Source organism: Haliaeetus albicilla, chromosome 24, assembly GCF_947461875.1.
Source record: "Haliaeetus albicilla chromosome 24, bHalAlb1.1, whole genome shotgun sequence".
Classification (NCBI taxonomy): Eukaryota; Metazoa; Chordata; class Aves; order Accipitriformes; family Accipitridae; genus Haliaeetus; species Haliaeetus albicilla.
Window position 1 is genome coordinate 4,908,613 of NC_091506.1, and position 27,038 is coordinate 4,935,650.

Below are 27,038 nucleotides of genomic sequence, written 5' to 3' on the forward strand. Positions count from 1 at the left end.
TTGCTTAAAACTTCATTTATTTGTAATGTAAGCCAAAGGATCTTAACACAGAAATGCACTGCTAGGCCTCCTTGGGAGCTATAAACAAATTGGTGCACTTGTCAAAAACACACAAGCAATTAAATGATAGAGAAAAGGTACAGAATTCTTCACACGTACGCTCTCGTTGTGTACACACACACACACACACACACAAACACACACACAGAGCAGTTTCCAGTTTCCACCTGTAGGCCAAATGATAGCGGAGCTATCTAAGCCCACTTTGTAATACGCAGGCAAATAGCCTAGAAAAAACTCTCACATTTATATAAATGATGCAACCAAATGCTTCCCACTCTGGCAGTTCTTTGTTGTACAATGCGCACTGGTAGCCTGACACTTTCTTAAATGGCTTTGGGTTAAAAGGAGGTGCTCAGCAGCTCTTAACATAAAGCCCCTATTTATCTACCTTCAGCAAGTTCAAGTATAATATAGCGAATTTAAAACCTGAATATTTGACACTGATACAGCAAGGACTTGGTTACATGCTTAACTTTATGCATTGCATATAAGCCTACCGACTACACAGGCAAAATTCAGAGTATCAAACATTTGCTGGGTTAGGGCTTATGTTCAAGTAACCCGGGCACAGTTCTCTGGGCTGTACTCTGCTGTTTCTTTCTCAGTGTGAAAGGTGATTCTTTTCCTTTGTTATCAATACATTCCATGTGCCACAGTTTCTGTTCATTTAAAGAAAACTATTTTCGTTTCCCCCCTATGTTACGATGACGCTGCTCAAGGTGTTACATTAGCAAAGGTGTTTTGGTTACATTATACCATTGGAAATAACTAAAATACATGAGAGGAAGGGGAAATGAGGATATAAAGTCTATATAAGTATTTACACATCCCATTATTAAAATAAATGAAGGCTAATTAACAAGGAATTAGCCACAAGTATGAAATACAAAATGAATTAAAACTGGCTTCTAAATAAGATTAATATTAGAATCAACTACTGTTAAAACCAAAATACAACATGGTTTTAGAAGCTGTAATAAAACATAAATTAATAATTCTAACAACAAAATCAAAGTTACATAATTGTTTTAAAACACTTTGGAGAGCTCAAATTATAGCTTTTTTTTTTTTTTCTCCTCCTCAGAAAAAGCACAGCAGGGAGGAACCTCCCCCATTCTTCCTGCAAGTTGATATTACATTAACAAAAGTCTTCATGTTAAAGCATATACTTCATATATTTTAATAGCTGCTGAGAACATAACACAGTTCTTTCTAAACATAATGTAGCACCTCCTGTAAACATAAAAACCACTGTTTTATTCTCTGATCATTTTATATGCAATAATGCCTTTGTTTTGTAATGAATTCCATTCCTTCATTTTAATGTGCCCATAGTTGCAGGGTTCTGCTGAATCATAGCTTACACAATCACAGCCTCCTAAACTTCAGAGGCTTAGCACCAGAGTTGCAACTGTCTGGGCAACAAGACTTTTGCTCTGCAACTTTCTGTGGCTTGTAGAGACCATAGAAATGAGGAATTCAGAGTGCCCAACATGCGTCTCATCTAGCCTCATTTGACCTACAGCCAGCTTTACCCTGATGCTTGAAAATAAAGATCAAGAAGCAAGTCAATAGTTTTTAGAAGTTCTCAGCATCGCTAGCCTAAAAGGATTACCTGTCGTATGTTAGGCTTACATTATCGTTAACTTTTTAAAACAGGCTGTTGAATTTTCCTTTCATTGCCTTCTGGCTCTGAAGTCTTCAATGTTCATTTGGGTTACGTTTTCGAACTCTTCTCTGTAGCTAGAAATGTACTGTTGTTTTTAAGTGACAACTAACAAAACTTCAGGTAAAAATAGAAAATACTAAGGCAAGTTGCAAGAGACAGTAATGTCTACACTTAAGTTTAAGTCAAATCAATCAAAATAGATGCAGAGCTGCCTCTGTCCTTTGCATGTTGATTTACACTTACGTGGCAAAGGCTGCAAGATAACAGATCTGAGTCAGAAACACGCACAAGTTGTTGATTAGAATTTGCAGCACACAGAGGCGCAAACAACAGACGTTTCTGTTTGTCATGCCTGTGAGCACAGACCAGCAGCGAAACTGCTAGGACCAAGACCGTATGCCCCTTATTCCAAGCCTCTGTCTTAACACCTCCTCTGCTCAGATGACTCCGTAGTGATGCTGTTTGCCATGTTGTGTCATTTCCCCAGCACACTTACGGATGTGTCACAGACATTTTCACACTCCAGTGTTTGGAAAAAGTTTGTCGGCACTTCATCCTGTGTACAGCCTGTTTATCTGGCAGCCTGAGATGCCAGCAAGGTCTACATTTTCCCCTCCTCTCATGAGCTGCCCCATAAGGAGAAAGGAATGTGCAAGCTAAAAGAGCTTTCTTTTAGAGTCTTTTTTCTTGTGAAACTGTGCATCAGTCCTGACTGGATAGGGTAGAAACCCCCAAAACGGCAATTCTTCAGAAATCCTACTTTTTAACCTAGGAAACATATACTTGCCCTCATCCTCACAAACCAAATATTTATCTCTAATAAATGTCTGTTACATGTACCGCATATACAACCTCTATCAGTTTTCCTTTTGTTAGAGAAAAGCTTCAGGTCTCACCCTCCTCACCCCTCTCCTACTTTGCCTATTAGATATCAAAGGGAGTAGTTTCAAGTAATAGCTAATTTTTTTTGCTGAACAGACTTGAAAAGTAAGATAATTTTCTCTGCTGTTTTCTTCAAGCACTCACCTACACACACCCCTCAGGGCTTACACTTAGAAAATGCCCTCTGGGAGTCTGCTCTTTTATCACTGCTCTTTAAGAGCGTCCTCACTTTCAGTTCCCCAGTGACTTGTCCCAAGCACCTTTCAGCTACTGCAAGTTTTAATAAGCTCTTGTCTGTGCATATCGTAAGATGATCATCATACTTTCGAAATCTAAACTAAATGAAGTCTTTTAAATAAACATCAAAGCCATCTTGTATCCTCTTTCACTTTGAGGCTATTCATTATGAACCTAGCATAAAACTCTCAACTTCCAGGAACGAAAGTGCCAGGCAGAAATACGTTTCTATGCCACAGGTTTCTGGCAAAGCAGAAAAGGGGAGTCAGAGGCAGCATTCGCAGTCTCTCAACGCAGGGATGAAAGAACAGTTGTCAGTGGCATACCATTGTTACTGTGCAGTAAATAGCAATGAAAGAGGATTAAAGAGGAAAACAGATCAATAGTACCTGGTTTTGTACTCTTCACTCACAATATTCTTGGACTGTATCTAACGTAATTAGTATTACCAAGTTAGGGAATACATTCTTAAAACTGTAAGAGACCATGACTGTACTCCACGCAAGAAAGGATTCTCTTGCTGTTCTCCATTAGCTGTGCCGGTGCCACAGCTTCCCCTGCATCCCCCTCCCATTTCTTGTACATGGTTTTCCTATTTATGCTGTAATTATTTTCCTTCTAATTCCTTCGTGAGAAGCCCTCACAAAACTACCGAAGAGCAAAAGGGAAAAATGACAATCACTAGACAGAAAGTGCTGTAAAATACAAAGTAAATAGGCACTTCTATTTCCCTAATCTTTTTAAGTAAGAGAAATCTTAGGTCTTATATCTTACATGTGAAGAATAGTAGGTAATATACCTTCAGACAGAAGTACAATTTTAAGCAAATACTTTCCCTTTACTGTAGTAAATTTTAACTCATCATATCACAAGAGCGATCTTTTTCTGTAATTCAGCATTCTCATGACAGTCAAGAATATTTGCCCTATCATTTCAAGAATTATATTCCCTATGTTACATAGCTCTAACTGTAATTTCTTTATCAAGCCTAAGATCAGTACAAGCTTTTGCACAACTTCAAAAAAAGTTACAGTGAATACAGCTGTACTTAAACAAATAACCAAACTAAACTCGTCAAATAAAAGTGAGAATCATCACCTCTCCCTACTGCAACCAAGAGTAAATGTAGGAAGAGAACAAAAGGCCTAAGAAAGGACAGTTTAGGTAGACTTCTAGGATTTCCTCTTTTTGTAATTTCAGGGGTTATTAGGAAATTGGATAAGGAAAATATTTTAGTTCTGAGTTTCAATAAAGGAGTTCATACTCTTCATTTATATGGTTCATGAGAAGGTATGCAAGAATTAAAAACTCTGCGTAAAAATATAGCTACATTTAGTATCTGTGGTTGGCACCCAAGTAGACAATGACACGATTTTCATACACCTTCTTCATAGTTTTCTCAATTTGCTTCAAAAATACTTGTGGAATTCTCCCACATAAAGTGTGCACTGTATCCAGAAACTTAGACTGCAGAGGGTAGTACAAAGACTGGAAGAGATTGTCTTCAAATGGAAACTAAAGAAAAGAAAAAAAGAATTATTAGTTTTCACTGGTTACAAAATGGCATTGTAGGATTTTCTGCAAGATAAAACCTAATATAGGTAGGCAATGACTTGTCCCTCGCCTTCCCAGAGCGCCATCAAAGCCTATCAAATTCCAACACTGGTCCGCTTGAGAGTGCTTGCTTTCAGAAAAGCTTGTCTGGGTATATTACCCGAAACAGCCAACTTCCCAGAAACTGTACTTCAAGAATCAGTGTTTAGAGGAGGTTTACTAACATAGGGATACTGTAACAAAACAGGTATTTTAGAGAGTGGAGTTGTACACATGCAACATTCAAAGTGGAAATATGGACCTGTGTCCATATGAAAGCTTCTGCCTTCCATGTGCCCAGAGGCTCTAGGTGCTCAGGGAGGACAGTCTTTCATTGGGTATATACGGACCAGAGCTGCAGTACCAGCTGGAAGAACTCCATTCAGACACTTTTTTTCCTACCTCCAGCATTACCAAAAAGCAATTTATCAGCTTTTTTGATTAGAAGTTCACTATATTATGAAGGAGGATCGTTTAAACCACCTCAAATACAAGCATGCAGCAGAACAGGAGAGGCCAAAGCAAGCTTGTTATTTTGTGTCTGATGGGTATACATACAGCACAACTACGCTCAGCCTGATCTGCTGGAAGAGCAATCTGAGTGACCCGGTTAAAGCAGTAACCTACATTGAAATAAAAGGACTGCCTCTGTTGAGATAGAAGACTTACATCACGTATCACTTCATAGAGTGCCTTGAATGTAGGCTGTTTGTCGTCATGATAGACACCTCTATTTCCATGCAGAATAGAGACACCTTCTTCTTCTGCACCTTTACAGTTGCTTCCATACATACAGTGATCAGGCCGGTAGTTCCACTGACATGGAAACACATAAAGACACTCTGCCAGTGTCAGTCAGGGGAGACAGAAGGAGGAAAAAAAAAAAAGAAAAAAAAGAAAAAAGACACGTCAAACGAGTTACAACAAATTAAACCATGTTTCTGTGAAAACACTGGGACTGATGATCAGAAAAATTTCAGTTACTTCCTTTGCAAATATCCCAAGCAGCAGCTAGACACAGACACTTCCTTTCCTCAGAGGACGACTATACAAATCTCAGCACTGTTAGACCCAAACTAACAGAGAGGGCAACACAGAGACTGGGTGCAAACATAAACCAAGGGAGCATTTTTCAAAGCTAGAAGTGACAGAATCAAACCTAGAGGGTATGCACCAGGTGGCACTATCCAGGGTCCTCTGCCCCAGTAAGAAGTTTCAGGAGTTACAGAAACGATTAGGAAAGCAGTGAGTGTTATGCAAAATCCTGACTCCTTCTGGAGACAGCATGGGAAAGCTTGTGAAGTATATCCAATGTCTGCTGCTGCAGCTTTCACTGAGGCTATGACAATTTGTTATACTGAGATACAGCAGAATGTAAGAGGTAGTGTATTTTACCCACAGTCCTTCTAATAGTTGTCATCCATTAATTTCACAGGTCTAGGTTATTTAAAGATGAGCCTAATTTCTCAAAAGAGCTTATAACCTCCTTTCTCCAACTGATTTTTCCCCTTTTTTTTTTCTTTCCAAACTTTCTCCATGCACTCACAGTACGTGCAATATGCTTGTAACAAAACATACCAGCCCCTGTGACCTTTTTGCTTCAGAAATGGAGTACAATGAGTCATTGCATGATGCTGGCAGGTCACGTCAGAAGCACTGAAGACTGAATTCTTCACTTGGCCTTTCCTAGCTTCCCAGGAAGCCTGCAGCTGGTTCTGTGTGTTTTTTGAAGAAGTAGGAGAAAAAGTTCCTGAAACATTTCTTCCCTTAAGGCCTCTCTAGCAGGAGACTTCTCCAGAAAGGGTGGATTGTAAGTGGTTTCCATCCAGCCTGACCTATCACACATTCAGAATTGCTCCCCAGTGTTGCTGAAAGGGCAGGAAGAGCAGTAACGCCTGATCCAAACCCTGTTACAGTTAACAGGGATCCTTTCGGTAACCCTGAGCAGATGTTTGCAAGTACAGCTCATCAGCAGGTCACTATGGGGAGAGGATGTCATCAGGTGCTTGTTAGCTTTTGTACATGTCACTTGAGTATTCTTGATCTTCTCCTCACTGTGATGCTTTTGTGCGTTTTTTGCTGTCACAGCTGGACTCAAACTCTAGCTGCTCTGTGAGCCTTCAGATCCATTAATCATCAGAACAGCCTTTGGGGATGGGAAAAAGGGTGCATCTCTTCAGGCCCCAGGTAACGCAGTTCTGTATATTTTTAAGCCAACGCACTGCATCTATAAAAAGCCACCTGCAGCAGTCTCAGCTGATTCCTTCCCAGGCCAGCCGCAACAATCCAGCAGTTTAAAATCTTGGGAAACTCTAGTTTTCTGTTTTAATTGTATCCAGTTCTTTTGTTTTCTTTTCTTGTGCAGTATGATGTTACGTAATTCATAAAAAAATATTTACCAGTTACAAGGAAAAGATGAACTATGGTGCAGAAAAGAGTCTCAACATGTGGATTTGACAGAGAATACTCTCATCACAAAATTAAAATATTTTTGCAATCTTTGTTTTCTTCCTCCACGCTTAAGTTAGCAGCTTGAGTTTGACTTCACAACTAACCTGGCTTCATCATCTTCTTCGTCCAGTAGACCCTATTCCTGTAACATTAATTTCTTTTTGGAAATTAATTTATGATTTCATAATGAAGATTTCTTCCACTGTATTTGTTCCCTAGGATTGAGGGTAATGCATGGTGTACCAGGGATACTGATGTTTAACATCTGTCTGCAGTAAACAGATGTTAGCTTACTGCTTTGCTTTTGCTCTCTCCTTTTATTTGCCTGGATTTGGGTATATCCAATTACCTACCCTATGACTCCTTAGAGAAAAAGAAAAGGGAACAGAATAAATAAAGATAAATCCAAACTTATTCTGTTCTTAAGATCACTTGAGGGAATACAAGGTCACATAGGAAACAAGGAAAAACAAATAAAAATGGATACTCAGCATCCATTCAGAAGCATGAAATAAGGTTCTTAGCTTCTTTGGGAAGCACGTGCTATGCTCCAATTTTGAAATCCTTGCATTTCTCAGATGTTACTGGCTTTGGAAGTGTCTGAAGTAATTTCTGTGTGATCAGTGCAAAATACTCACAAGGGGCTGAATTTTCAGAAACTGTCTCAGCACTTGTGGAAAAGGTCACACCCTTTTAAAATAAAGATGCCTCAACTTCCCAGTTCCTTGGAAATACACACTCTTGAGAATACAACTCCAATTCAAGAGGAAACAAAAGACAAAACAAAAACCTTACAAGTTGTTTATGGAAGCATTGTGCAAGAGGGACAGGCAGGAATCAGATATGACATTTTGATGGGCTGACAAGTACATACATATTGGTCACGCTGGTCCACACAGGTGGGTTATGCCATCTCTTCTCCGAGAACAAGGTTCTGAGAGACTTGAAGTCCCCCGTAGCTCTTCATAGTCCCAGAGCAAGCAGAATACAGAAGAGTAGAAAATGCACAAATCTAAGCAGCAGAATACAGATGACACCATCCTGGTGCCTGCTAAGGCTGGATCATTCAGCTGAAAGGCTGGAAGCATCTTTCTCAAAAAGTAATTTTTAGTGAAAGAGCGAAAGTAGGGAAGTGTCGTGGTTTAACCCCAGCCAGCAACTAAGCACCACGCAGCCGCTCACCCACTTCCCCCCACCCAGTGGGATGGGGGAGAGAATTGGAAGGAAAAAGGTAAAACTTGTGGGCTGAGATAAGAACAGTTTAATAGAACAAAAAGGAAGAAATTAATAATGATAGTAATAACAATAATAAAATGACAATACTAATAAAAGGATTAGAACATACAAAACAAGTGATGCACAATGCAATTGCCCAGTCAGCTCCCGAGCAGCTATCCCCCCCAGGCCAACTCCCCCCAGTTTATATACTGGGCATGATGTCACACGGTATGGAATACCCCTTTGGCCAGTTTGGGTCAGCTGCCCTGGCTGTGTCCCCTCCCAACTTCTTGTGCCCCTCCAGCCTTCTCGCTGGCTGGGCATGAGAAGCTGAAAACCCCTTGACTTGGTATAAACACTACTTAGCAACAACTGAAAACATCCGTGTGTTATCAACATTCTTCTCATACTGAAGGCAAAACATAGCACTGTACCAGCTACTAGGAAGAAAATTAACTCTATCCCAGCTTAAACCAGGACAGGAGGGCAACGGTTTTAGACAAGATATTCCAGTGGCTCTGCCCATTTTTTGTTTTTTATTACTCATTTGCATAAGTACCAGAATTCAGCTGAATTTCAGAAAAATAGAGCACAGCTTTGGAGAAAGTTAGGCAAGTTCACATTCAGATAAACATCTGAAACAAAAACATTTTTTCAGCTAGGCCCTGGTCCATTTGACACTCTTAAGCACACATACAACTTGAACTTCATTCCTGCATTTGATCATTAATGTTATACTTCCTTATTTTCTCAGAATCTCCAGAAAACAGATTTACATATTCAGTGGAACGAAGTCCGAGCCCCACTACCTGCACCACTTTCAGAAGTATTTTCCTAGGTTGTAAATCCTAGGTGCACTTACACATTAACTTCATGCCAGAGTACATTATGCATAATTATAAATAACAAATAGAACTTTAAAAAAAATTTTTCAAGTTCAAGAAATCTTCTTAACACAGATAATCATGACTCCAAGAATCAATACTTACCTGGGTTAAAGTAAAAAATTATATTTAGTAAATCCTGATCTCCCCATGTAATGTAATTTTTGTACTTTTGGTATAATGGATATAACATTTCCTCCCAAGTCAAACCACTTGGTATCATGCTGTTCTGCAGGGCAGAAAAACAGAAGCAATGGGTTAATACCATGAACAGTTATGTGATATATGACTCAGAGTGTGGCACACACATATTTTTAAGTCTGCTAAGCCATGTCAGATACCTAGATGAAAAATGAAGAACTGCCAGGAAACGTTAGACCTGGATAGGGTTGGAACAGCAGAGCTGACTGTGCTCTTGTTTATCTAAACAGGAAAGCGAGGTCTCCTGGGTCTAGCTCTGATGTCAGCTCCTGCTATTCACAATCTTGCTATTCTGAGCAACAGGAGGGAGAAAAAGTGGAAAAGTGGAAAAATGCAAAAATGTGGGGACAAGGTGAAAACTGAGGTATAAAAGAGAAGAAAACTGCAGACTAAAAATTATATTCCCTTCTGTGGGAACTAGGATATTAAGAGCAAGGCCTTTTTTTCACTCAAGCTGTTCCTGTAACGATATAGGAAACCCCTGGCCTCCACTGAGAAACAAGACCACTCAGGGCAAATCAAGTTTTTAAAAAGATTAGATAATACTTGCTCAACAAAACAAACAGACATTTTACAAGTCAGGTCTTTCACAAAAAAAGGGAGACGTCAGAAAAAATGTTCCCTTCTCATTTATATCAATTCACGGAATCACTTGATCTGCAGCAGGATACAAAATTTTATTTACAGCAGATGCAAAAAATTACCAATTTCTCTGGATATTTACATCAAGCTTCCCAATTTTAAAAATAATACAGTGACTGCTCTGAAGATCCTTGAGTTTATTCTTTCACGTACCCTTCAAGGGAAATATGACACGTTGAAGAAGCCATTTTTACTACTGTTAACAGACTGCTTCATCTGCAAGTTCTCAGTGCTCCAGCCTCTTGGGGAAGTTTCACTTGTTTTAATAATAATTTTCACTATAACTGCTATTAGTATCCAAAGATATATTCTATATTTTTTGATTCTTTATATTACAAACTTTATATAATTTTATATTAAGTTTTACAAGATGTGAAAAATACATATATCATTATTTTCTGCAACAGCTGTATTTCTTCTCACCTTGAACTGAGTGTTGCGTATCCGTGTTAAATTCATTAGCATCACTCCAGAATTGACTCCAGTTGTCCCATAATAAGGGTGACGCGCAAATCGACTATACCAGCCAATCTTTGGTATTTCGTGTTCTGGGGCCATAGCAGCTAGCTGTGTTGAGTTGAACTCTTTCAGAATGTGCCAGATGTCATCGATGGGCCTCAGGAAGAGAACATCGGTGTCCACATAAAGGAGGGAATCCACATCCTTTAAAATGACCTTTTAGGTTCGCATAGCGAGGAGAGGAAAACGAAAAAGAAACCAAATAGACAACAAAAAGGAAGATTATTGGCAAAAGGTACTTTCATTTCAAACTGATAATTTGAAAGAGGTTATTGATTTATCAGCTAAATGTAATTACACACAGGAACAACAGTTATCAGGTTATTGGCTTGCTGGTTTTGTTGTTTGTTTGTTTTTAAACTGCACAGCAAAACAGGTACCAGACCACAGAAGTTGGATTCTAACCTTCATATGAAACAGTAATCCACTATGCTCTCAAAAAAACCCCTGGAAGGCCTATTTAGTATCAGTTCAAAAATAAAATGCAAAGAATATAGATTTACATAGCTTTGTTAGTTCTTTTAAAGATCTGCAAGTGGTATTGTTGTACAAAAAACAATTAACCATTTGTAGAAAACATAATTATTGCACACTGTATAGCAAGGACTGTGAAAGGATTACTACTGAAAATTATATAAGTAACTTATGAATCTGCTGCTCTGTGTTTCTATGAAAGCTTTCACAATCAGTCACAAAAGCTAATTTGGATCCTGCTCCTGCAGTTGGATTGGCTAGCACATAGCTTGATGAAACATATAACTTACTCTGCAGACAGATGCCTTTCTAATGACTGTTTTTCCTATTACAACCTTGTGCTCCTGGAAGAACTTACAGTCAGTATTAATATATACCAATGTTTCACATTAATTAAGAAAACCGTATCGATCACAAAAACGTATATGCATCCTCCTGAAGAACAAAATTTGCTTGGTAAATAGAAATGTCATATTAAAACTTACCAGGTCAGATTCTGATATCTGTTATCAGACTCTATATCAGGAATAACTACAGTAAAGTTAGTTAAGTCAGAAGGGTGTAAAATGTAAATTAGATCCAGGACATTTAATGTATTCTTGTTGACAATGTTCCCCCTTGTGGCTATCCAAATCCTTACACACTCATTCATTAATTTTAGCAGGGCAAATTATATAGTGTTTCAACAGTCCAAGAAGACTCCCTTGACATTTGCACCAGCTATTTGTAAGGTTGTTTGTTAGGTAATAAATATCATTAGCTAAAGTTGACCATCACTTCCAACTGCATTTTTGTTGCTGCTCTTCATTATTTGCTAAAATTGTCCAAAAATTCCTGAAGGACTGAAACGTTCTTACATTGGTCTCAGCCAAAAGCCCTTTTTCTCTCTCTTTCTTTCAGAAGCAAATCCAAAAGGCTATTGATTTTCACCATGTTGTGGAACAGAACAATCACTCTCTCACCCAATTGCAATTATACCAATGACAAACTCTCCTATTTATGCAGGTAACTTAATAAATTCTACTAAAGAAATTGAATTTTACATAAATTGAAATGTATTGTGACTGAAGATTACCTGTTAAAGACAGTGAACAACATTAAGATTTTGAACAAGGGGGGGGAAATTACCTTTAAGCATGCTCAACAGGCATCCACTAAGATGCCAAATCCCTGAGTACGGACTTAAATGAGATGTTTCACCTGACCGAACACTTGGGATTCAGACTGACACTTAGCCAAGTTTAACAAATCCCTGTATTTCTGACGTGATAACTACATGTTCTTCCTACACAGAAGGACAAGCAGGAGAAGGCAAGTGTCTCTACATTTTAAACAAAAGTTACGCTTATAAGAAACTCCATGTAGACACGTTCAACACAATCCAGATTACTCTGCTAGACGGAAGGTTATAGCAATACACCGCTCTTCCACAAAAAACACAAAACAGCATGTGAAGGTATCAATAAATGAGTGACACAAATAGTTCAATAACACAGTAAGAGCTCAGAGGCAAATATTGGCAGATGTCAAGTATCCTGGAGTCCAATACTAAAAAAACCCACAAACCACCAAGTAAAAGAAGACAGCTACTTTCAAAGTAAATCAATAGAAGACAGACAGTTGAAAAGAAGAAAGGGTTTTTCAGCTTAAGGATATCCTGGATATTGTATATTATTCTGTAGCACCTAGAAGCCCTAATTGCTAGGGACCTACAATATGAAGTCATATAAAATCAAAACATATTTAAAAAAAAACTCACCTCAAAATTTAGTCTGAGACAGGAGATAACACATGAATACAAAGAGAGCAGAAGCTATTAGACTTTGCCTGAGGGATCCACAGCACACTATACCACATAAGATTTTTTCTAAGGGTACCCTGGTAGACAGACAAGTTAAGGCATTTTCCAGTGGAGGGTTACGGGGGAAGTTTAATGGGTGCATATAGACACTCCTCCCAAGCATAACTGACAGCCTGGGCACTGCTTCTTCCAGCAAAAAAACGTTCTTTCAGCAACTATAAACATACACATAAATTTAAGTCTGTGGAAGTCAATGGACTGTAATAACTTTCCTATATATAAATGGATTCAAGCAGGTATTTCAGTTCTTTGTGAAGTGAGTGCCTACCAGCATTTGACCCCATGCTTTCTGCCTTTTATTCCCCCATTCAGGATTCACATGCTCTCCTTTCTGGTTTATCAAAAGATTCTTCCCTCTCCTGTGTCCAAGGTGTTGCCCTGCAGTGACACCCAACAGGCTAAAGGAAAAACTGTGCTACTTCCTTTAAGCCCTTCACACATTTCTCTTTCACGTGTGAAGTGTTAAGATTTATTTAAAACCTACCCATGTCAGTTTGAATTGATCACATCCCCTTCTGGCTGTGCATTTAACTTTGCTTTGGGTAGGGGAATTCAATTTCAGAAATTGCGGCTGTAAGAGTTCCTTGCATAGCTCCCAGGAGTTCAGTGGAGTTTCACTGGGCATAACTCTGGCATTTCCAAAGTCCCATAGCTTTCAGGCAGCTCTGTTCCCAAACTAAACAGAATTTTCAAAAAAATATTTTAGGCTTTACACAGCCCTTAAAAGCATATTTAGCTTTTACTTATTCAAAAGCATACAAGAGGAGATGATGTATTTTTGCCTGTGCTGATTTTCAACGTCAAAAGCAGTTGAGTACCACGAGGCAAGCCTATGGTACAAGAGACCTTGCTCCAGCTTGCTCTGCCTGAACCAGACGCTGCACAGCTCGGGCTGGCAGCACGCCGAGCCTGCCAGGAGGGCTAACCAGAGGGACACAACTGCAGGTTAAAAATGACATGCATCTGACCTGGAGCATAAGCAACGCACGACTGTGTCTGGTAGTCTGAGTTCATGCTTGCTAGCAGAATCCGTGTAGACATACCTGACAGGCTGTGATTTTTGAAACGAATGGTCAGGAATATGGCTTGATTGTGCTTGTCTTCCTCCTCACTCTACAGGCGCTTACAGCTTAAAAGAAGTGTGATTTTTTTTTTTTTTTGCAGCTCTATAGAGTATTCTTAGTAAATCTGTCAGAAAGTTCTGCACAGAACTGGCTATATTTAGCCTGACACTTCACTTAAATACTCAATTATCTGTAATTTGATTTCACAACTTCTGTCTCCGTAGATTCTCCCTGTGTTAGCAAGGTTGGCAAGTAATAACACACTACTGTGTAAACACATATTGGTGTATTGTGAAGCTGTGTTACCTAACGGTTTGCAACAGCTAGCATGGCCGTTTACCAGAGCTTCATCCAAAATTAGGGACAAATCACAAATTTTGATGCTAATGTAGCAGTACCATGAAGTTGAGTTACTAAATTTAATTGTCCTGGCATCTATTCCCAGGGCTGTCACCAATCCACTAGGTTGGATACTTCAGCGTACTCAAGAGGACAGCTATAATACAGGGATATTGCTAATCTACCTTAAAAGCTCTTAAGTAGATTAAATGTTTTGAGAAGGGCTCTAAATGTTAGTTACTATTAGAACTAAAATCATCCAAGAATCCCTTAAGCATTAGCTGATCGTTTTGGTAGCTCCAAAACAGCAATACAAAGACAGCTGCAAGCCAGCTCTGCGGCATGCAACATTCGTGAGACCAGAAGACAGTTTTTCACCTGGTGTCTTAACATCCGTGTCAGTATTACAAAACAGTTTCAAGTGATTGCCAAGACCATTACCCTCCTTGTTTATTCTTAAAGTTTCATTTTGTGCTCGTGTTAAGATCCACATCTTCCTTACTCCGTCTTTGCAAATCCCATTGATTGTTTTATTGTAAGTAGACTGCAGCAAGAGATCGAGACTTGTGAGATTACATGGAGGCTCAATCTACCCTCCCTGCCTATAAGTGGCAAACGTGATCAGATGTCACAGAATGCCTCTACAAAATGCAGGATGCTGTATGATCTTCCTTAATGTTTTAGCAACCCAAGTAGATTCAAGAAGTTGGGAATGCATCCACCGACCTGTTACCCAGGACAAAACAGTTCATTACTACAAGCTGCAGGATCACATCCCTGAGCTCTAGTTTCATCAGTGAGTAAAACCACTGAAAGATTCTTAAGTGATTTTCCCTTAACACACTCCTCATACCCTCCTGTCCACTTTCACATGCCTGCTGGTGCTGCAGAAGAGAGATTTCTTTGGCAGGAGAGGCACTTGTGAATCAAAGACTCACATTCCACTCAGGCTTAGCATTATCAGGAGCAAGACAATTTGCACAACTGAAAGCTAAACAGCTGATAAACTCAACTACTGCTCTCCTGGGGTCCTCCCTAAATCCTGTCACATTTTATGCTGTTGCAGGGGAAAATGCTTAGTACAGGGAAGGATAACAACAACAACAAAAAAAGATACTGATATCCTGCTGGTATTTATTTAAAATAAAAGTCAAAATAGTTTTCTAAACAGTAACACTAGAAACCTTCCGCTCCCGCTGTGTGCAGACCAGATTCCTACAGCATTGTCTTGTTCAAATGGGATTATCAGAACATGGTTATCAAGCACTGAAAAAAAATAATGGTGGCTGAAATTACCCAGAAACAGCCCAAGGTTCTGTCAGCCTGCAAACTTGAGTGCCAAAGTCCAACTGGACACTCGCCACCTCAGCTATTACTACAACTTGTTTTCTTTACGATATCCACACCAACTTAGTGTCAGCTGCAACTACTCTTGGACAACCCCTCCTATTCAAAGCCATAAACCTCAGCCTGACCACCCACAACATTTTGCAACTACCCCAAGAGAAACAAATATTTACAGTTCAAGCTGCCTCCTAGTTTTGCGAAGACAACATGCAACAGTTTAATATTCCTTACAAGAAATTACTGGATAACTTAGGCAACATGTGAGTGACAAAACAAGAACCAAAAAAGCACTACCCAGCCTAAAGCAATCAGCATGAATACGAAACCCTTTTCTGTCATCAGAAGGGTGATGACAAATAAAAGTGAAAATGTTTCTGGGATGAGAGTCTACCAAAATGACAAAAAATACCCCAGAAATAAGAACGGAGAATTGTGTTTACCCAGTGAAAACAACCCCATTTGAGTACATCCTTACAAACAATGTGTATTGAAAAAGCTAATGCTTAGGGATTATTTTCCAGGTGATATAAATATTTACTCAGGGAAGAGAGTAACCCTGCTGAAGTTGGAGTTACTTTCAGCCCATCTGGCCTTTGTGCATTTGATAGTCTACCCCTACATGGCAGATAAACAGAACTGCTGACAGCACATATTTTCTCACATATGTATTCACAGTGTACGTATCTGGACGTGCAGCTGTCTCCTGATTGTTTCCATCTGAGAAAGTAAAGATTTCTTTGTCCCCTCCAATTCTCCTAAGACAGCAATGAAGAAATGTGGATCATGCGAATAGCATGCCACTTTATTGGAGTCACCCCAATCAACAGCAAAGAACAACATATTTTTGATAGATGTTCTCAATTCCACAGAAATCGCTTTATGCAGAAGTTCTTTCAATTTCTGATATTTCTACATGTGCAAAATCGTTATCAACACCTTCCTTCTCTCCAGCAACCTTAAAAATTTTCCAAGTTTATGACACAGAATATTATACAGTAAAGAACACAAATTTGCAGTGAACCTGAAGATCCCAGGATACACAGGGCTCTTGCATGAAATCTGACTTTGAACACATTGGAATTATTACCTTAAGGGCAAATCTGACAGTCTTGGAAAAAGAAATAAAACTCAAGGAAAAGGGATTGCTGAAAGCATCAGTCTAAGGGCTAACATATGGAAAGGGAGATAGTGGGTAAAGAGGATATGATGACTGCACGCTGAAAAGAATGTTATTTATGGAAGGCATGCAGCATCTACCCTGAAAGCATCTGCCCTGAAAGAGCTCTCGCACTGAGTCTTAAGAGTCTGAGAGGCTAATGGAACTGGAGACAAATAAAAAACACACATCCTTTGTTAGCAGAAGAAAAAGCAAGGCTGAATTTCTGGTTTTTGGTTGTTTTTTTTTAAAGTGGCTAAAGCACAGATTAAAATATCTTTAAGCAGATGTTTCAGCCCGAAAATGGTTTTAACATTACACCAGCAAAGCTTCCTTTCTGTGGAATTAACCTTTTCCTAAAGCGACCTACTCAGAAATCCAGGTGCCTTACCGGAAGAAAAAGGCGCTGGGCAGCACATGGTTTGAATAACTTTTTCCATTCCTGAGCATTTCCTACTGAGAAGGTTATTGGGTAAATGTTGTATTCAAACTTCTTTGTGTATGAGGAGGGCCATTCCTTTAACTGAAAGACATCGGGGGAGGAATTAGACACTACAGGTTATATAGCTTTTCTTTAAAAAAATATGCATGCATAAGGAATTTATAAACCACGTACAGTAAACAAAGTGCTTAGTTGCTACTTGTTGATCTCAATGTAATTTTTCTCAGAGATTTGTGACTTATAACTAACTCATGTACTTATTTACCAAATGACAAAGAAACTCACCTTCTTCTCAAATTCAGGCTTAAGGGAATCCTCAGCAAAAATGTGAAAACAGAGCCTCCTGTTGCTAAAGAGAACTGCTGATTTCAGCATGATTAGCGTCTCTTCCAGCCGGTCCCCACATGCCACAACTGCCAGATGCATGCATTGCAAAGATGAAGGCTCTTTTGAATGTTTCTGTTCTCCAGGCTTCCTGAAAATTCACAAATAGGCATATCAAAAATACTGAGGTAAACACAGAGAGAATCACGCATTAACAGATATCAGGGGTTTTCTCCTTCATTTTGTAAGGGATCTGGAGTTTTTTTTCCAATTAGATACCCACAAAACATGCAAGCAGCATGTCAATTTTTGTCAATGGTACAAATCAAGAGTATTAAAACTACAACATAAAGAAATACGCTATTTTCAGAAATTTTCTGGTTATTCCTACATTTCTGGATTTGCATAAGTCACTGCACTATATACACAGATGAAACAAATTCAATAGCACCTCAAACCAGACAACAACTTGCTCTGTGCAAATGATAGCTTTTTTTTTTTTTTCCCCAGCTTAGAGGTTATGAAGCCAGAACGGACTTACTACTACCTAGCCAACTTTCTAACACAATGCCGATCACAGAACTACATCCAGTAACTTCATTACCAGGCCCATAATGGCTAGACTGGAAGAAGACATCCATGCTTAGAAAAAAATCCACTTCATCCATATGTAAATTATTCTAACAGTTAATTAATTTTGCTATTAAAAATGCATGCCTTAATCCTGGCCTGAAGGTACTGGCAGAGTTTCAAAGGACTGCTCTCCATTTCACCCGATGGAATCCCTGAGATTTTGCTCAAATAGAGATTTTTAAAAACAAACATATTCACATGTCCCAGATGAATCAGACTATATTCCACAAGCAGTCAAGGGCCAAACTATCCTTTTTCACTTAGCACCCATCTGTGTGGGCTTTAAATAAATTTCAGCTAGACTATAGGTGGAATCTGCATGTAAAAAGGCACATTGAAGCTACTTGCTAGCCAGAAAAATCAGGGTTCTTTTGGGGAGCTGAAGACATTTTGAAAATATGGCCTTTTGATTTCGTGTGTTCCGTCCCCCCATCAGTATGGAGGTAAACTCACATCCTCCAGGAATGCTTCTACCGTATTGTATTCACATTCCAACACAGATAGCATTTATACTCTCTTACATGGATGAATGCTGACAAAGCAACTAAATCACAAGCATCATAATCATTATAGGAGAGTTCAAAAGGCTAATCATAGATCACTATCAGTTCTTGACATATCACTGAACAGAGGACATAAATCCCTGCCTCTTCTCAGCACACACTTTACATACATATGATTAATCAGTAAAGTTAATACTAGAAACAAAAGTTCTAAATAAAGACAAAAATAACAGTTAATAAAGCTGTCCTTATCTTTTTCCAGACATCAAAATGCTGCTCTGTGTAACAGCAGCGTTCTATACCAGAGTAACCCACCTCGGTGTGAAGGAATACCAGCCAACGGTACTTCACCGACTATACAAGCAACATGTTTCAATGAGGGTTTAAAGTCTTAGGCTTTAGTCTTAATTAAAACCCAATTTCATCAGTGTATAAATAATGGAATACTACATCTACATGAAGTGGTATTTACTTTCCAACCTATTAGTGTAAAAACCACTGAATTATTGAAGTGAATAATTAGCTGCTCACACAGATCCCCTTTTCCTCCCTTCTCCCTATCTGTTTAATGTTTCCTCTTAATTGAGTCTCTAAATCAAGCCATATGCAGGATGAGAACTGCTTTGATATAGCTTGTGGCAATGGAATTCACTGGGAGAGGGACTAAACTCTAAGCTTTTATTGCAACATTTCAAAACCCGACACCAAAGCACTAAGCTTTTCTTTGCGCATTTTAGCCACAGTGAACTCTCCATTATGCAGCTATTTTGTAGTGAAAAATCCAGTATATGTACACAAGCGCTTCCAACAAACAGACTCAGCAGAAGCAACCCTCGATGAAAGCAGAATGCCCTGTAAGCCCATGGGAGCTACGGATGAACAAGAGACATCCCGCCTGCCAACACAGACATGCTCCCAGCCCCAGAGAGTGGAGGAAACAAGGAATTACGAGTCGCAAAGGTCTGGGCTGAAGGGGTTCAGGAGCCCGCAATGGCCTAAGTAGGAATAAAAATCCCTGAGAAAAGGATCACGAGGTAGTATCTGAACTACCCCAGTAGCAGTCCGGGACACTGAGTTAGTGTGGAAAAGCAGCAATGAGGTACAGAAGAATGTTGGGACACAATATTTTGCATCTTATTTTATAAGTACGTAAGAAAACCAAAAGGACTGTGAAAATAAAGGTGAGCTGGAAAGGGAGATAAAAGAGTGCCATAGCAGGATGCATTTTACAGCAATTTTAGCTCAGCCTTTACAGAATTATTGTTATTATCCAGAAGTCTGAAAAGAGGCAGGTGTAAAGGCAAAGTCAAACTGCTGGGAAGGCAAATGAGCAGATTACAGCACAGAACATCACAACTCCCCTTCCCTCCTCTGTTTCTACGTGCATGTACATACAGTGCAGGGAGGAACAGAAGGGACGGGGAGAAATAACATCTGGATGAAAGGATATTCCTTAAAGATCTGCAGGACATGGCCAATGTCTTCAAAACAAAACAGTTCCAGTTTGACCAACAGCATCTAGGATGCTTCTGCCTCACACAGAATAAATCGCTATGCTGGCTTATCTAGATCCCCTCTCGAAGATAAGAGGGCCTCCACCATGTGCTGTCAAGAGAGAAACTGCAGTTCAGAACTCAGCTCATACCAGTGGAGAGCTACTTCTTTTCTACCAGGGATAGGTTGGGCTGGGCACTAGGAGCCTTCTCCTTCAAACAGACTTAGTGCTTAACAAAAGGCCTTCTTTAAGCTGAGGTTTCATATAAGGGATACACTGAATCCTGATTCGATACACTGTATCTCCTCTAATTGCAAATGTTTGTTTGTCTTGTAGTTAGCAGTGGTTGACCCAAAGGTACTGGGAAGCTAAGAGTTTTCCAAAACACTACCTGCTCAGATGTTACTAGACAATACAACAAATGGAATAGATGAAAGGTGCATACTTTATTTTAAAGGATAGAGTACGTTAATACTGTGGTGAATTGTACAAAGGATAAAATTTGCTACATAGAATAAAAAACATCTGACGAGCAAGGAAGAATATACTGCTAGGTTATCAGCCTAAGACATTAATAGGCTTTTGACACAGAGACGCCCTCAGGTAGTGGTTGAAGGGTAAGTGAGCTCTGGTTTTGGCTCTGTTTCAGTAAGTCAGCCCCTGCAAAGCTTTGGGCGAGTCATTAATTCTTTATGCTTTAGCTGTCCTACCTGTAAAATGGGAACAGCTGTTACAGTAGTAATAGTTACCTATCTCAAGAGACTTCCAAGCACATTAAAAAGCACATAGATCCACGGAGTACTACAATTATTATTATCAGCCAATTCTTCCTAACATTTATGCACATACTCATTCATTTATAGCCCAACTTACTGGTTATGGATATATGGAGTCTATAATTGGATTTTATGACCTAAATTAAATGTTTAAATGCATCTAAAACAATATAGTGACCTGGGCCCTAAAGTTTAATGTGTTTGACAAGAACAAATAATGAAATTATATACACAAGGTCTTTGTTGCCTTGATATCATTCTTCTAATTTCAGTACTTAAATGTAGCTTGTTGATATATTATAAATCTAACTTATATAACATGTCAAACTCTTTGCCCTGTTCCCTGTTTTACCCATCTGTTCAGAGAAAATTGCTTCCTGCTTTCCCTTACCTGCTGTTCTCCTACTATATTATTGTATGGCTTTAAAATTAAGCACTGTTGCCTAAGATTAAGCACTACAGAAAGCATCACAAAATACTTGCAGAATACATCCCTATGAAACAGCTGAAGACTGACTTGATAAGACACAGCATGACAAAATGTTTACAGCAAAGGCCTTCCAACAATACAGACCAACTTCCACCCAGTTGCCCAATGGTATTTTATTTACTGCATACATTTTTTTCTGACAGGCATGGGTATTGACATAGCAGGAGAAGCCCAAGTGCTCAAGCACAACAGTGTACATTTCTAGGTCTTAAAGTTTAGATTACATGCAATTTTCTTATTAGTCACAGCCAAAGTGTCTCAAACATAATTAACCCCAAACCTGTCTAAATCAATCCAGATCCATTCAAAATAATGCATTCCCATCTCATTACAGAGCCTGCTAATCTATTCAAGCCTTCAAATTTATTCTTGAGAGAAAGATAATGCATGCAGATTCTTACAAAATGCAATATAGTTGTTAGTTTTTTGAAACCTTCTTCATATTATGATCTCATTTACTTTTGCAGCATAAACAAGGTTAGATTTAGGCAATGCATCAACACTGGTGATTCACTAAATAGGCTCCTTTCCTGACAGTCAACACTGAGTCAATGTCCCAACAGTGGCTCCATTATATGAAACACATTCTCTCACACACTTTAAAATATAAACTAGAAAGGCTCTAAATGTTTTTTAAATAAAGTTTTCTCACTTAAATGCAGTTGCACAAAACTGACTGTAGCTGCTGACAATCAAAAAATTGTTGAAGTTTCAACGTCCTCCCACTGCTCAGAGAGTGGGGAGAAATACACTCAAAACCAGAATGGATGTTTGTATCTTCTTCTTTTATCAAGTGGGCTCTTTGTTAGACAAGTACGAGGTATTTGGGCCTTCAGCATGTTGTTATAGGCTATCAAACTCAAGCCAAACTTGCATGTGTGTGCACACAGGCTGCAAAGAAAGAAAAAAGTATCTTGACAGGTTGCCACATAAGACATGTTTTGCTCTGGAAAAGTTACTTCCAGAGAACTAAATGTGCTGGCAAAGGTTCACTTGTCGAGCCTTGCCACGCTGGTTTAATAGAAAGTGTGGTCACATCTGCCCTTCAAATGTAAAACAACCCTTTTGCTTTTTGATACTTTGCACACATTGGTTTGGCACATACTTATAATTCTTCATATGAAAAAAATCTTACTGAAGGCATAGGACTTGCTACTTCCAAGAAGAAGGATCAGTAAAACCACCATCAAAAATCAGTTTTCAAAGCTAACTGGAAGCTTCAATGCAACGCTCATTGAGATTTGCCAAAATTATCTAATGACCCAAGCAGGACACAGGAACGTATTTACTAACATTTGCTAGGTACCAGCCAGCTAATGATATGCGACTAAGTTAAGCTTTTATCATGTATGCCTACTTAACATTAGAAGAAACCTGCACTTCTTAAAACTTAAAAACTACTGTCTTCTATTAGTAATGCGTCAATACAGAAAGCGGTATTACAAAATCCCAGTTAAAATACAATTCACCTTGCCTGCAACATGACTGATTCTTATAGTGCAAACGCACATCCTAGATAATGCCTTTTGATTATTTCTGAGTTCAGCCCCAAACCTGCACCCTTCTGACAAAACTACACAGATCAACTTGGCAAAACTGAATTAAAACAACTTTTTACATCCACATAGACAAAACTTCACTAAGGTTATTTGAATCAATCATGCAGCCTACATATAAACACATACACCATGATCAGATCACAAGATCTTACACAGTTATAATCAGATTTTTTTATTATCCTGAAGGCATCAGTTAAACAACATATGATCTCTTGCATCAAATAATAATAATAAAAAAATCTTCCTTTGCTTATAAGGAGTAACCAAAATAATAATCTTTTATATTATAGAAACTAACAGGCAGTAACAACCCCAATTCAGCATGTTACAGTGGATGCACTTTACTGTAAGCACATGCATAAATGAGCAAATCTTATTAAATTAATGGGAATACTCACTCCTGAAGTTAATAACTAGTTAGTTAAATCATTGTTTCTTCCACTCCAAATTCAAGCCCCCTGGAAAGAGCCTCACACTGCTTTCAGTGTGTCTTGGATCAGGCTTTTTAAGCCGAGCAGATCCCACCACCTGATGCCTTCACCACTCGAGTGTGGATGTGATTCGTTTTGGAATGGCATCCATTGGCAGGTATTTCTGCCTCTCCAAGAAGGCTGGCATCTCCTCAACTTGGAGCATGTAATGTCACCACCCTACCGCCCCCCCCCCCCAATTTTTTTTTATGGATACCCTCACTAAAATAAATTTTATTTTAGTAGTAATAACACAATACAGAATCTTTCAGCAAGGGACAGAACTGGACCCACAGAATTGCGCTTCTCAGTTATACAAACTCCTGCAGGTGCCAATGGTGCAGGACAATGTCCTGCCAGCAGATGGGGCAGGGCGGGCGGGGAGAAAACAATAACCAACCCCCCCCCCCCAATTTTTTTTTTGAAGAAAAGGCATGGTTTAAATACAGCATGGTTTAAATACAGCACTCCTCTTTGTTGTTGTGTTGCAGACCTTGTAAAAAGTAGTTGCAAAGTCAATAAATAATAGAAAAGTTAGATAATGTCAAATTTTGGAACATGAAGATGGTCACTGAAAAGCTCATTGAAATGAAACAGTTGTTTACACTCTCTAGCAGTTTCATACTTTCTGGGCTCCTTCCTTCAGTGTTGTTCTTGATTTCCATGATAATCACAGAGATATGCCTTAAAGAAAAATGACTTCAGGAGGTACAGTTGCTAGTGGAAATAATCCTGCTTTAATACATGCATTTGAATTCTGCCCATGATCCATTCTCAGCCACAGTAAACATCTCTTGCATTCAGTAGGGTAACAATGCTTGTAAGAAACCAACTGCTTTAATAAGTTAAGGAATAAGAGCTCAAAAAACAGGAGTAGTCTTTCATTCAGAACATCCCTGTGAAATCACGAATCAAAGACACAAAGACATACCAAGTTAATTAGATATATGAGGTCACACTGACCATAATATAGTTGGAATGCAAAGGGAAAAACAGTCCTCCACCCAACAAAAGCATGCTGCCCGTATCTTTTTCTGAAGTAATTACATTTTTTTAAAAAATACTCTGCCTGCAAGGTGCTGAAAGAGGGAACACTACACACCACGATTTCAACCTCTCGTTCTTTAAAGTTCTGCTACATGGATTTACATAGAAAAGGCATTCAAAACAAACAAACAAAAAGCTCAAGGGCTTAAAATCCACCGGTGCCTGCTTCGCAGTTTGGAGGTACCATGCAGAAACAGCCAGCCACCTTCCCTCTGCCCTGCAGCACTAATGGAAAAACTTCGCAGCAGCGCAGCTCCGGAGACTGACAGCAGCTCCTCACGGGCGCCAGCCAGCGAGTACCACATTCCCCACGTCAGCCTTCAAAACAAGGCCAAAACTCATGGAAAAGCAGCAATTTCGGAGGCCGCCCTCGCCCAGGCACGCAGAGGAGGGGCCGCCCCGCTCGGACCGCAGGCGGAGGTAAAACTTCCACGCGTTTTCGTGGCATCTCTGGCAACCGCGCTCCGAGCGCAAACACGCAGGGGAAAAAAGTTCACGCTTCCCACGGCAGAGCGGTTTGCACGACGGTTTCTAATCACCGCCCGCTGGGCAGAGGCGAAGGGGGAAAAAAAATAAAAGATCTGGGCGAGGGGAAGCGCCCGAAGGACCGGGCGGCAACGGGACACGGGCGAGCGGCCACCGCGGGGCGGGAGGGGCCCGGGCACGCGTGGGGCTGGGCGCGGGTGGGCTCCAGGGGGGCGGGCCGGAGGGGCCCGGCGGGCTCCCCGCCGAGGGCAGAGCCCCGTGGGCGGTCGCCCGCGGGTGGGGGGGGTGCGCCGGCCGGCCGGCCGGGTCACGCGTGGGCCGGACGAGGTCCCAGCTCCCGGCTCCGAAACGAGCCACCGTTACCTGGCGTTGGCGAATTTACCGCCGGCGGGGTTCCTCCGCGGGGGGCTCCGGCTGAGCCGCGGCTGCCGGCGGGCGAGCGGCGCGGCGGGCGGGGAGGGCGCGGGCGGCGGGCGCGGGGGGGCGGCGGCGCTGCCCGCCAGCAGATAGAGCAGCAGCAGGCTGCCGAGGCACAGCAGCGCTGCCGCTACCTTGCAGGAGAGCCGCATGGCCGGGGGGGGGGAAGGGGAAAGAGGTCAGGGCGCCGGGCACGCCGCCCGCCCGCCCCTCAGCCCGCCCGCCGCCGCCACCGACATCGCCCGGCGCGGGGACGTGGCCGCCGAGCCCCGGCCCGGCTCCCGGCAGCGGAGGCGGGGCGCGCCCTACCGTACTCTCTGGACTAGCCGCCCCGTCCCCTCGTCGGCCCCCGCAAGGGGCGGGAGGGGAGGGCATGGGTTGGGGGAAGACCCAAGGCTGCAGCGGCCGGAGGGGCCCGGGAACGCCGGAGAGGGCAGTGCGGTGGGGTTGGGGGGGGGGGCACGGGTCTGCAGCGCTCGGCCCGTCGCCGCAAAACCTGCGGGAGAGGGTTCGCAGGCGGGGGGAACGGGACCGCAGAGGCTTGGTAAAGATCCTACAGTTTGACAACGCAGGCATCAAGTCGCGTCGCCTCGGCATGGGAAGAAAGGCCGGGCAGGGAGCTGGGATCCCAGCTGCTGGCAGCTGCTGTTGACTCGAAGGTACCTTTGGTTCCCGCGCCCCTGCCAAAGAGAGCTCTGCTTGTGCGGGAAGAGCGTGAGTGTGCGCGGGCAGCTGAGCGGGAGGAGAAGGTGAGCGAGGGAACGGGTCCCTGAAGCACGTTTCGTCCGTCTGCGCCAACGGGGCGACTGGTGCCAAGCTTCCCTCCACCGTGCCACCCCAGTTTATGGCCTACCTACACGCTATTCTCGTCCCACCCGCTACGAAGGCAGGTCGTATTGCAATAAACTGCAATACTTGCAGAACAGTGAAGGAATATAAGCATTGACTTACTTTTGGGTGCCTTCGGACTTGTCCTTGCATGACTGATCAAGTTACTTAGCCGGTCTTCTGTGCAACATCAGCAGAGATCGCAACACTGCGAATTTCACAGAAATAAAATCCTACTTAGGTTTGTAACCTGATTTATCACCTTCGAATGTACAGTGTGACAGAAACACAAGTATTCGTGCTGCCCCACGGAGCTGGAGTAGAAGCTGCACAAAGAATGGAGACGCCAACCTTGGCATGGGGAGAGCAGGGAAAGTGAAGCCTCACCCGTCCCTCGCGGTGTTAGTACTGGAAGTGAAACGGGCACCACGTGGCCGGTTTCGGCTCCGGGGACCGCTGTGCAGTGCAGCGAGCACACGCTGCTGAACTACGCTGGAGAAGGGCTATGGGGCTGATGCCCAGCATAGCTCTCATCATGTCCCTCACCTCTGCGGAGGTGTGCTCTCCGCTGGGCTATCTGATCTGTTAGTTTTAAAACAAAGGGTCAGTGCTACAGCTGTCCTGCGAAGACCAGCACTGAAGTCACAGTGCTACCTGCAGGGAAACATTACGCTTCAGACAGGTAACGACGCAGGCTGCGAGGACAACGGCTCTTCAACTTGCAGATCAGGACCTTGCCGAGGTAAGGGATCGGCATACTGTAAATGATGCATCTCGTGCAAAAGGGTGAACCTCCTGCTGCGCAGCCCTACTCTGTTAAGTCAGGCTTACTTTTAGGGTAAACCTTCCAAGAGTTGGTTCTTCACTACTTAAATGGCATTCACTTGGCAGTGAAACTGTACAGCCTGGCCATTTTTGTACTGGTCTCACAACGAGCCTTCACTAATGGTATCCCAAAATGTACTTTA

General features: G+C 41.2%; 2 protein-coding genes across 2 annotated transcripts in view; one reads left to right on the forward strand and one right to left on the reverse strand.

The window, feature by feature from the left end:
• Positions 1–25,469, reverse strand: GXYLT2 (glucoside xylosyltransferase 2). Its single transcript, XM_069811840.1, has 7 exons — positions 25,189–25,469; positions 17,328–17,517; positions 16,992–17,123; positions 10,264–10,515; positions 9,103–9,226; positions 5,114–5,286; positions 1–4,366 (listed from the first exon to the last, which is right to left on the reverse strand). The coding sequence occupies exons 1-7, from the start codon at positions 25,392–25,394 to the stop codon at positions 4,184–4,186; spliced, it is 1,260 nt and encodes a 419-aa protein (XP_069667941.1). The 5' UTR covers positions 25,395–25,469; the 3' UTR covers positions 1–4,183.
• The window catches only part of SHQ1 (SHQ1, H/ACA ribonucleoprotein assembly factor), a 62,149-nt gene continuing 59,446 nt past the window's right edge, over positions 24,336–27,038 (forward strand). Inside the window, exon 1 of the mRNA XM_069811836.1 lies at positions 24,336–24,759. Within this exon, the coding sequence (XP_069667937.1) occupies positions 24,680–24,759 (80 nt within the window). The 5' untranslated portion in view covers positions 24,336–24,679. The remainder of the gene's footprint in view (positions 24,760–27,038) is intronic.